At 45.2% G+C, this 12500-nt stretch overlaps 1 protein-coding gene across 1 annotated transcript in view; it reads right to left on the bottom strand.

The window, feature by feature from the left end:
• Positions 1-12500, bottom strand: part of eif2ak3 (eukaryotic translation initiation factor 2-alpha kinase 3) — a 34065-nt gene that overhangs the window by 8333 nt on the left and 13232 nt on the right. Inside the window, exons 2-12 of the mRNA XM_048228296.1 lie at positions 11625-11754; positions 5489-5680; positions 5146-5276; positions 4208-4454; positions 3773-3941; positions 2884-3012; positions 2605-2727; positions 1839-2056; positions 1563-1675; positions 268-390; positions 1-77 (exon numbers count right to left, since the gene is read on the bottom strand). The exon at positions 1-77 is cut by the window's left edge and continues 73 nt beyond it. Coding sequence (XP_048084253.1) covers positions 1-77; positions 268-390; positions 1563-1675; positions 1839-2056; positions 2605-2727; positions 2884-3012; positions 3773-3941; positions 4208-4454; positions 5146-5276; positions 5489-5680; positions 11625-11754 — 1652 coding nt within the window. The remainder of the gene's footprint in view (positions 78-267; positions 391-1562; positions 1676-1838; positions 2057-2604; positions 2728-2883; positions 3013-3772; positions 3942-4207; positions 4455-5145; positions 5277-5488; positions 5681-11624; positions 11755-12500) is intronic.

Here is a 12500-nt window from a genome sequence, read left to right as displayed (position 1 = left end):
AGTAGCGGATGATGCCCGGGTGCTCTAGCTTCGCCAGAGCCTTCACCTCCCGCATCACCTTCTCACGCGCCACCTCCCTACAAACACACACACTTTTTTGTAATCTTTCTGTCTGTGCTTTTGGCTCATCATTCTCTTAAGACTCAAACACAATAGAAGTAAGTAAACAAAGTACAATACAACCTAATATCTTTTTTTCTTTAATCGCTCACCTGAAAAAATATATACCCTGTGCATACACACACGCACACACACACACACAGTTACCTGTTGGGGAGTCTGATCCTCTTGATGGCATAGTGACAGTCGTCCACTTTGTTCCGAGCTTCAAACACAACCCCAAACCCACCTCGTCCCAGGCACTGAAGGGGCTCAAAGTCAGTCAGGTACCTAGGGGCACAAACACACACAATCTTAGTCAGGTACCTAGACACACAGACACAGACACAGACACAATCTCAGCCAGGTACCTAGGGACACAAAACAATCTTAGTCACACTCTTTTTCTCTGTCTTTAATAGACTACTTTGATATGGCTTGGTTCTCCAACGGCAAAATAATTCACCGTTTATAAAATCAATACAACTACTGAAAGCTGCATGCGGTGAAAGGCTGCATAATCTCGCAGTACATAATCTACAGTATTTGCCAGCAGCTTTATGGAATAACACACTTAATGTTCCTTCTGTTTGAGGCCGTCTGGGTTATGATTTCTTGAATGAAACCTGAAGTACGGAGCCTTTAATATATTTAATATATGGCCCCTTTAAATAGCTCTCTCACACACACACACACACACACACACACACGTGACCATGTGCCATGTACAGGGAACAGAGTGTGCAGGGACATCGGAATGAAACATTCTAGACCACTCCCCACACACACACACACGCCACATAGTATACCGCGGCCACCTATGGCAGAGAGAGGGGGTGTGTGTGTGTGTGTGTGCGTCTAACATGTTTGCTTTGCCCCACCATTCCCTGTGAAGGGTTCATATCACCTCTGGAACATTTCCCAGAGTGTTCCTCAGTACAAGTGTGTGTGTGTGTGTGTGACACCATGAACAGATGTAGGTGGCACATTGTGCGAAACGGGGCTACGGAATGCAGCTGTTCCATGATTATGCCTCCTCTCTCATGGTCTCTCTCCCTCACACACACACACACACACACTCCCTCTCCGTAAAAGTTCTTGCACACCAATAAAACAACAGTGAATCCCCGTAGACAGCATGTATCCAGCACAATCAATAGTGTAAAGATTTTTTCAGGCTCTTCGATATAAATTACATTAGCTTTGATTAGAGTGTAACAAATTCCATTAAAGTGTGCCTATACCCCAGAGTGAGCTTACAGTGTGTGTGTGTGTGTGTGTGTGTGTGTGTGTGTGTGTGTGTGTGTGTGTGTGTGTGTGTGTATGCAGCTCCCTACTTTGCCTGTATATCACAGTGGAGAGTTAGTTAGGCATCATCATTTACATTACATACTCCTATTTGTATTGTATAGATTGTAAAAAAGACATGCATCTATGGTTGTAACAGTAACAGTTCTGGTTACCTGGATATGTATTCACTCGGGCGTGTTTCCGTGACAACCACCTCTTTGGGTTCTGGTTCCTCAACATCAAACTTGCTGTCAGTCTGACACTGAGTCTCTGACTCCTTCCTCTGCTACAGAAACAGAGTGAGAGAGAGAGAGGGAGAGGGAGAGGGAGAGGGAGAGAGAGAAGCAGGTTCTTATCATAGTCAGACTATATGAAGCTTTATGTCTTTAGAGTATGATAGGGCGCGTGTGCGTGCACGCGTATGCATGTCTGGTTCGTCCCGTCCTTACCCGTGCTTGCGTGCTGGTGGGGTGGAAGAACTTGCGGACGATGTAGGTGGTGGCGGCGATGCAGAAGACGATGGTGCCCACGATCTCCTTCCACCAGGGCAGCAGCAGCACGGGGTCCTTCCTCCTGCCGGACCCCCCCTCACCTCCGCCAGCCAACGTGCCCACCGACACCTCCCGCCGCTCTCGGAAGCGTGGGCTGTACGGGTAGTAACCGTTATCTGGGGAGAGACACAGAAACACAAGAGTGCCGTTACAAAAAAACAAATAAAAAAGGTTAGCACACTAATGAACTTCTACAATATGTGCATACATTTTAGAAAAGGAGAAGCTAGACACAGAACGTGGAACAAGGGAAGCCCATGTCTATTTAGAACATGACTTTTTTGCCTGACTTTCATACATTCATATGCAAGGAAATACACTGCTCAAAAAATTAAGGGAAGCCTTACAGTTTTCCACAATTGTTAAAACACACATTGTTTTTTGAAACCTTCCACCCTTTTCTCTATTCTCAAACTACATTCGCAGTTCTTGCTAAATAAAACGCTCCCCTCAAAAGTTTTACTTGTGCTCAGAACCAAACAGTGTCAGAGTACCGATGCAGTGTATGATTGAAGCGTTCCCTTAATTTGTTTGAGCAGTATATATACACTTCAGGAAATGTGGTTTAGTAGATTCAAATGACATTCAAAACTGATATGGTTCTCACACTGCTGCATTTCTAAAGTGTATTGCTGCAAGGCATTGTGGGGATTGTAGTTCTTACCATAGGGGTACTGAAGCACTGACAAGGCACCATTGCTGTACTCCTCGTGAGAAAATCGGTCGTTGTTCAGACACTTGTCGAACTCTTCTGAGCCAACCAGCACTGGAGTACGAGATGGTGAATCTGCAGGTGTGAGAGTGTGCATGTGTGTGAGGGAGGGGGTGTTAGAAACTGTAAAAGACATATTGAACAGTGTCAATGTGTGCATTTAACATGTGTGCAGTACATGTGAAGTACATGTGTGTGTGAATGAACTGATGTGTGTGCGGGTACACTCACGTATAAGGGGCTTCCATCGGACTGTGGGCAGAGGCTGGGGTTTGGCGGCGTCCAAAATATTGGGCTTAGAGGGGAACTTCTCGGAGATCCTCACAGAGGACTGCAGGTAGAGTTGCCCCTGGTACATACCTACACACAAACACACACACACTTCAGTTATTCATCCTGTATCAGATGCAGTACAGACTAGTTCTGTTTTAATGCACGTGTTACATATTAACTAGAAGACACAGGGATGCAAACACATGTGTGGTGAAAAAAGAGAGTTACATGACCGACCCGACTGCTGTCCTTTTAAATGTCTGGGACATTTACATTCCAATTACATTGGAACTGGCTGTTTTTATTGATATCGAACTTCGTTACTGATTACTACGGCTCATAGGTGGAACTTTAACTTTATTATTGTACGGTTCTGGATGATCAAAGTCGGATGGCAGCGCCAGCGTCAGCTGAACGAAAATTTACAAACTAATCAAGTCAGTTCAACAGTTGCGAGTTAAAACTTCCAGCTGAAGTAGATCTATTGCGGAGGTTAAGTAGCCTAGTGCGAACTGAGACAGTTGCCTCCCAACGGAGTGAGCCTATATTTTCTTAGCTGCTATCAGAGTGATAGGCTACATCTACCGCTCCTTTGCTACATGAACAAATATTATCAAATAATAATTTTGGATATGCCATTTTTCATAAAAATGTCAACAAAAAAAAAAATTTGAAAAGGCTTCTTTCTTTGATTCCATGTTTATACCACATTGTCTTACAACCTTTAACCATGTGGCAGTATAATTTTCAGTCAGAACAAACATATTACAAACGTCAAGAGAAAATCGCAATTAAATCATTTGAATTTTGTTCCTAACTGTATGTAAGTGTGTGTGTGTGTGTGTACCTAGGTAAACACTGCTCTCCGTGGCTTCGCGAGCCTTCTCCATGATGTCGTCATCCTCCTCCTGTCTCTCCTCGTCACTCTGCGTGGTGTAGGCCGTGTCATCAAACAGGCTGATGGGCGTCACCTTCCCCCCTCCAACCAACCAGGCGGAAGCGATCGGAGTGCAGAACTACAGGAGGAGGGTCAAAGGTCTCAAATTCATCAATATGAAACACCTTTAACGCAACATCTAACGCACAGCATCCGACTTTACAGGGGTGCGTTGCAAGCAAAAAGGGGGTTCAGGGTTCCTGAAAGCAAACTACAACATCCTTTTTCACAAACTCTTACACACTAGGTGTTCAACAACACTTTTGGGATGCAGATGTTATCACTCAAAATGGCTAACTGACTGACTGAGAGGTCAAGGGTCAGCAAGGGTCAAGGGTCATTTACCTGGTGCTCCCAGATCAGCTGACCGCCGGGCTTGGTGCTGAAGGCCATGACCTTCCAGTCGGGCACGGACACCTTGATGACCAGGTCCGTGTCTGTGTCCGTGTGTATGTGAGTGTCGGCCTCGTCGATCAGCTTGCGCTTGCCCCTCAGCCTGTCTCCGACGGGAATCTCTGCCTCCAGGAAGTTGAGGGTAGACTGGGTTTCAGGAATGAATTTCAGCTCAAAGGTTCCCACGCTGAAGTTCCACCTGAGGTGGCGTATGAGGAGAGCGTTAGAAGTTGGCTGACAAGAGAAAAGGTTTTTTAATAAATCGGGAAAATAATAACACCATATTGACTCAACCTAAATTATGGTTAAATTCCATTATATGAATTTTACAATTCTTGTATAAAAACACTAATCACGCATAACCCAATATCGTTAAACAGACTTCGACTTTACTCCAATCATACAGTGCAACCGGAAAGTTATCAAACCCTTTCAAGTTTTCCACATTTTGTTATGTTTCAGACTCATCTTAAAATGGATTCAATTATGTTTTTTCCTCATCAATCTAAACAGGCGCTTGGAGTGTTTTGTAAATTTATCAGTATTCAGACACTTTGTTATGACGCTTGAAATTGAACTCTGGTGCATCCTACTTTCAACCATCAATGGTCCTTGAGATGCTTCTATAACTTGATTGGAGTCCACCTGTGCCTAAATTAATTCATTGGACATTATTTGGAGGGTCTATTTCTGTAGAGTTTTTGTAGAGTATTGGAGCATTGTGTGTAGATTGATGAGAAAAACAAATGAATTGTATCCCTTTTAAGATGACTCTGAAACATAACAAAATGTGGAAAACTTGAAAACGTCTGAAAATGTTTCAGTTGCACTGTATCTCTATCTCTCTCTTACACACTTACACACACACACACACACACACACAAACATACATCTCAACGCCACTGCGAGGCCGAACGGCTCGGACGGTCTTCTGGGTCCTCTGGAGGAGAAGCACGTCCTCAGGCTCAGTCTCCTCTCCAGCCCAGCGACTGCAGCCCACGGCTGAGCAGATGTACTGCAGCTGGACACACACACACAGACACACACACAGAGAAAGACACAGACAGATAGTTTAGTTGCACACTCTGCAGTGTGTACAGTTAATAATTCAGCAGTGGCATAACTCCATATTGCCCCCAAAGAAGGATTTATTACAATATTCAAATTCAGCAATGGCTTCTCTGATGGCACTCCACACACACACACTAGAGGATCACGAAAGTGCGGATGTACCTTTCCAGAGTAGGCTCCCAGGCCGTAGGTGGTGAGCGATTTGCCCCCCACCAGCACGGAGTCATCCCCAAAGCGGTAGGACGAGTCCAGCAGAGACTCCACGGTGAAGGGCACGGCCTCCATCGTCTCCCGCTCGCGATTCCACTGGAATAACGCCCCGTCCAGAGACGGGATCATCACCTTGTTAAACACCTGAGAGAGAGAGAGAGAGAGAGAGAGAGAGAGAGAGAGAGAGAGAGAGAGAGAGAGAGAGAGAGAGAGAGAGAGAGAGAGAGAGAGAGAGAGAGAGAGAGAGAGAGAGAGAGAGAGAGAGAGAGACATTAGGCCTTTACATTGCTGGCTATGACATTGTATAATGATAGGACTGGTGCATCTAAAACATTTGTGTGCTTAGAGAAAAGCTTTTGTCCAATATATTACTATGCACACTAGAGCTGCAACTAAAGCTTTTTTTTCATAGTCGATTAACTGGTTGATTATTTACTTGAATAATTGATTAGCTGTTGTCAGAAAAATAGTGAAAAATTGTTGATCGGTTTTTCCCTCAAAAAAAAAAAAATTGTTTTTATGTTTGATATGTAGTTTATGTCATAGAGGCGTAAGTAAAGATGAAAACAAATCAAGTTGAACAAGCTGCAATTAGAAACTTTTCAGGCATTTTCTTTAAAAAAAATTACCCAAACCAATTAACTGACTACCAAAACTGCTGCCGACTAAATGAAGGAGTTGACAACTAATCAATCAATGAATTGTTACAGTCCTAATGGCTACTGTAGCTTTCCCAGGAGAGGCTGGTGAAGTGCTGAAGCACCACATCACTCAGTCCTCCTCTGCTGGACTTGGGCCACGGATGCTGGCCACTCTGGACAGAGTGATGTAACTGTCTGTCTGCGCCTCCCTTAAAGTGAATTGGCCGCTTTCAGGAAGCAATGAGCTCTAAAACACTGCCCTAAGCAAATCGCTGAGGACATTAGCTCTCTCTCTCTGTGTGTGTGTGTGTGTGTGTGTGTGTGTGTGTGTGTGTGTGTGTGTGTGTAGGTGTGGGAGACAGAGAGAGAGAGTGAAAAACAAACCCGAAAAAAAAAAAAAAAAAAAAAAACTACGGAGAGCAGAGAGCAAAGACATGTCACCAAGTCCATGTCATCAAGTTATACAACTGACATTAAAAGATTAAACACACATTGGCACATTAGGATCTCTGCCTTTCTTCCTCACATAAACACACAAGCAGAAAAACACACACACACACTGACAGACAGACACAGACAGACAGACAGACAGACAGACACACACAGAACTCTTTGTCAGGCTTTGCACCTGACCCCAATCCACGGTGCACTTACTGGTCCAGTACAAACACACACACCTGAGACAGCAGGAGTCAGAATGAGATCATATATCCGGTCCTGTCTAATCTGGCATCAACCAATGGGAACACAGGAATCACTGAGTCGATAAAGGCTAGCGGGGATTGGCTGATGGATACAGGGGTGAGGTCATCACCTCATGTGAGACTGGGGTCATGCTCTAGAGTAAGAGGTTGTGTGTCCTTCTATCTAAGAGTCTAAGGTGAATGAGTTCATCTGAATATCCATGACAACTGCCTGCGGATGAGATGAGAGTGTGTCTCTACACTCATCATACGTTTGTCTTTGTGTGCGCATGAGTGTGTGTGTGTGTGTGTGTGTGTGTGTGTGTGTGTGTGTGTATCTGTGTGTGTGTGTGTGTGTGTGTGTGTGTGTGTGTGTGTGTGTGTGTGTGTGTGTGTGTGATAATATGAGTGAATGAATGAGTGTGTTTGTGTATGTGTGAGTGAGAGCAAGACAGAGAGAAAGGGGGGGCATGAGTCACCGTGTCCTCTTGAGCTGGGTGTTTGGCTCGGATAATCCTGTCCATCATTGGGTCTGCTCAAGGACTCTCTGCTGAAAGTGTCAAACCTCCTTAACACCACCCCTCCCAAATCAGAGTGTGTGTGTGTGTGTGTGCAGTGACACAACATTGGGGACACAAAACACACACACACACACACACACACACACACACACACACACACAAGATTCCCTCACACCTACACAAACAAAAAGGCATTTTTCACCCAACCTGTGAAGTCTTCATCTACATGTCTACAGCCAGGAGACTTTGCAATCATACATATAAACAAAGCCCTGGTGCTTAATACTGAACTTATCATGTCAACACCATAACGCTTAATGTACTGTTTACCAGCAACATCGCTAAACCTAATAACACATCGAAACACGCACACGTGACAGATGGATTTCCCCATATTTAATTATGAAGTGATGGGCCTTCCTACCAACCCCCCCACCCCCACTCCATCCACCCCATCCCTAAGGACCCCTAGAGAGCAGGGGGGGAGGGGAAGGGGGGGGAAGGGGGTCTCCCCCTGTCCTTAGTTACCCCCACGCCTCAATGCTCCTGTCACAGACCATCTCATCAATACACACATACCCATACACACACACTATATGCACAAACGCACAACACACAAACACACACCGCTGCAGACAAAGAAGCACACCACAAACAAGCGCACACACACACAAGCGAGAGCTAGAGGTGAACTAGGTGGGACTTGACATTGATACGTCAACACACAGACAGGATAGGCAGCAGGATCTGACACCATCTGACAACAAAGGTCACTTATAAAGTCTACTGCTGCACACCCACATGCACACACACATGCACACACACACACACACACAATGTCAAATGCCCTTTAGACTCATGACTTTTTGTTCTAGACGCAAACTGTCTATGCGTGTGTGTGTGTAAAAATACTAGTGGCATGGTAACAAATGCTCTACACAGTAACAAAGCATGCCACAAAAACTGTCCAGTCAGTAGATTCCATTTAAAATGTGTAACATTCTTAACATTTCATGATCATTAACCAGTGCACAATATATTTCATTAACCATGAACATTAAGTGTGGGAGAATGCCAAAGTGTGTGTGTGTGTGTGTGTGTGTGTGTGTGAGAGTTTGAATTTGAGTGTGTGTGTAAGTGTGAGTCCCTTGTGTCTTTACAGTTAATCACCTCTCAATCCAAAGCTGTTAAATCAAGAGATAAAAGGATGCACAGCATAGATGTGTGTGTGTGTGTGTGTGTGTGTGTGTGTGTGTGTGGGGATGACATCATCCTTCACATAAGGCATTACCTCATCCTAAATCCATCCCCCTCTCTGTGAGTCACAACACAGTCTGTGGCATTCCTTTTCCTCTCTTTCCTTCATCCCTCCCTCTATCCCTCCCTCTCTTTATTTCTCTCTCCCTCCCTCACTCTCACTCCTCCTTTTCTGCACATACTGCTATTTTACCCTTGGTGGCCTCCTATAGGTGAGACTCCCTGCTGGTGCCGTGGCGACGGCCAATCACGTGGGGGCAGACGCCTCTAATCACTGAGCAGACTGTGTTGGGGGGACAGAACCCGCCAATCACGGCTGCCGGTTGCTAGGCGCTGCAGGGGGCTGGGGGGTGGGGGTGGGGGGAGGCCAGCAGGGCAGCCAATGACGGCGCGGCGTCTACACCAGCCAGGCATTTCAGGTTACCGACAAACTCAGCCAGACGCGAGGGTCACAGCTCAGCACAAACAAAACACATGTGCTCCATCACACACACACACACACACACACACAATTTTGTGCTCAGCAGAATCAAACACATCCATGTAAGCAACAATTAAACACAGACAAACATTTCCATGTGTCCAAATGGGCTGGTTATATGTGTGCACACCCACAGTACAGTACACATAAACCCAGAGTACACCACATGACGCACACTGCTCCTTTCAGGGAGAGAAACACCCACGACACTGATCACTGCTGTGAATACCCACAAGAGACTACTGAAACTTGTCACCTTGTCATAATTAATCATACACACACACACACACACACACACACACACACACACATATACATATACATATACATATACATATACATATACATATATATATACATATATACATATATATATATATATATATATATATATATATATAACCCAATTTGACACACAGCTCACCGCAATAAACTATTTCAGACACACACTTGCATGTGCACACACACACAAGGCCACATTTACTTGTCCGTTTCGCTACATTTCACAAATTAGAGACAGCAAGTGATAATGAAAACTGCCTCAAAGTCAATACACAGCACAGCAGGAAGAAGAAGAAGAAGAAGGGAGAGAGAGAGAAAGAGAGAGAGAGAGAGAGAGAGAGAACAAAGAAAGACAGTGAGAGTGAAGAGAGAGAGCAAGAGGAGGTAGAGAAGAAGGGATGAAAGTTCAATGAGAATGGAGAGAGTGATGCCAGAGGGGAGAGAGGGATGGAGACAGATGGAGAGAGAGAGAGAGAGAGACAGAAAGAAAGAAAGAAAGGAGAGAAGAAACAGATGGAGGTAGATGGAAAGACAAATGAGAGAGGGATAGAGAGAGATGAAAGAAAGAACAATGTAAGATGGAAAAAACAAAAAGTTGACCAAACAACGGATAGTCACACAAGCCCTCCAAACACTTAAACAAGGCTCTTAGCTAACCTTCCTGTGTGTGTGTGTGTGTGTGTGTGTGTGTGTGTGCGCGTGTGCGCGTGTGCGCCTCACAAGCTGCCAAACTCGCTTCCTCCAGGCTACTCCTCAACCTCTGGAGGATGTAAGTCTGTGATCTAAATACTTAAGCGCAAGCGCGTGCGTGTGTGTGTGCGTGTGCTCCTTGTTACCATAAGCCTTGGACACAAACTGCTCTGGGCAATCTTTAACGCTTTGTTGAGTTCATGTTTGTGTGTTTATATCTTGTCCTCCCACTCACTCTCACACACACACACACACACACACACACTTTTAAATGATGTAAACAGAGACACACTGTAAGCCTAGCACATCTCTCCATCCCAGATATAGTACCGCGATGGGGTCTTTGTATCATGTGAAATGACATTAGTGCAACCATTTATTTTCTATATGCTACATTGTGGTTTTATTTTTAAAGCAAATATCATGGATAGTTTGAGAGCGGGAAGTGTGTGTGTACACACACGTGCATGTCTGTACTGTACGCACGCAAGATAAGCACAGAGAGAGGAACATGCACACAGACTAGCGCACACACGAGCACACACACACACACACACACACACACAGACCTTCTAGTCGATGCTGCACACCATTTCTTTCTGAATGAATTTTCTGTGCATCAGCAAGAACAAGACTGTGTGCGTGTGTGTGTGTGTGTGTGCGTGTGTGGTGCATGCGTGTGTGTGTGTGCGTGTGCTCCTTGTTACCATAAGCCTTGGACACAAACTGCTCTGGGCAATCTTTAACGCTTTGCCAGAGTTCATGTTTGTGTGTTTATATCTTGTCCTCCCACTCACTCTCACACACACACACACACACTTTTAAATGATGTAAACAGAGACACACTGTAAGCCTAGCACATCTCTCCATCCCAGATATAGTACCGCGATGGGGTCTTTGTATCATGTGAAATGACATGTCGTGTGTGTGTGTGTGTGTGTGTGTGCTCCTTGTTACCATAAGCCTTGGACACAAACTGCTCTGGGCAATCTTTAACGCTTTGCCAGAGTTCATGTTTGTGTGTTTATATCTGTCCTCCACTCACTCTCACACACACACACACACACACACTTTTTTTTTAAATAGTGTAAACAGAGACACACTGTAAGCCTAGCACATCTCTCCATCCCAGATATAGTACCGCGATGGGGTCTTTGTATCATGTGAAATGACATTAGTGCAACCATTTATTTTCTATATGCTACATTGTGGTTTATTTTTGGCAATATCATGGATAGTTTGAGAGCGGGAAGTGTGTGTGTACACACACGTGCATGTCTGTACTGTACGCACGCAAGATAAGCACAGAGAGAGGAACATGCACACAGACTAGCGCACACACGAGCACACACACACACACACACACACACACACACAGACCTTCTAGTCGATGCTGCACACCATTTCTTTCTGAATGAATTTTCTGTGCATCAGCAAGAACAAGACTGTGTGCGTGTGTGTGTGTGTGTGTGCGTGTGTGGTGCATGCGTGTGTGTGTGTGCGTGCGCGCTTGCATGTGCGTGTGTGGTGTACCTCTCGTTTGCTGAGACTGGAGGAGACCAGACAGCCGGAGCCCACGTCCAGATCCCACTGCTTTTGGCCCCGATTGTGTGGATCCAGAGCGGAGATGCGGCCGTCCAGAGTACTGATGATCACCAAAGACCTGCAACACACACACACACACAATGAGCATAAACTTCACCAGCACACTGATGGAGAAACATATATGACTTTCAAAAAGGCAAACTTCATAATGCAGGGGGTATATTCAACAATGCAGACAGATGGTGTTCAAAGGTATCGTGTTTTTGTTTACGTGTGACAAACAGCTGTGTCAATCACTCTGGGGATCTGTTATGGTTGTCAGCCCTGACAGGTTATCAGGCACGTGGAGAATGAGAGGCAGGTCTTCACTGATTTACAGCTTCTGATTGGTTGGTCAGGCCATCGAGTACATGTGCTGGAACAGTCAGCGTACAGTGATTGGTGGGCTAGGCTCTGCAGCATTCCAGGGCTGCCGGGTTGTGGTATGCAGTTTGATCTTTAATACAGGAGTGGGCGGCAGGGTTCACCTGGCGGTGAAAAACTCCCCTAAACTATAAACACTAAACTTTTTACACCACTGCGATTGGCAGGCTGAGAATGACTGGATTTTTATTGGCCGACGGGGCAAAAGGAGATGTATGATTGGTTGAAACTTCTGGTTGCCATCCATTCAGAGGAGTGTGAATAGACACACACACACACACACACACACACACACACACACACACACACACACACATACATACAGGTGTTCTGCTGCAGGGGTGTCTGGACATTTACATTAATCTTCGCAGAGGGAGGCTGATGAGCCATTCTTACACACAAACACATAAATCTCTCATAATACAAAAAACACACACACAC

This window comes from Alosa alosa, chromosome 19 (genome assembly GCF_017589495.1).
Source record: "Alosa alosa isolate M-15738 ecotype Scorff River chromosome 19, AALO_Geno_1.1, whole genome shotgun sequence".
Taxonomy (NCBI): Eukaryota; Metazoa; Chordata; class Actinopteri; order Clupeiformes; family Clupeidae; genus Alosa; species Alosa alosa.
This window is presented reverse-complemented; position numbering and strand designations above follow the sequence as displayed.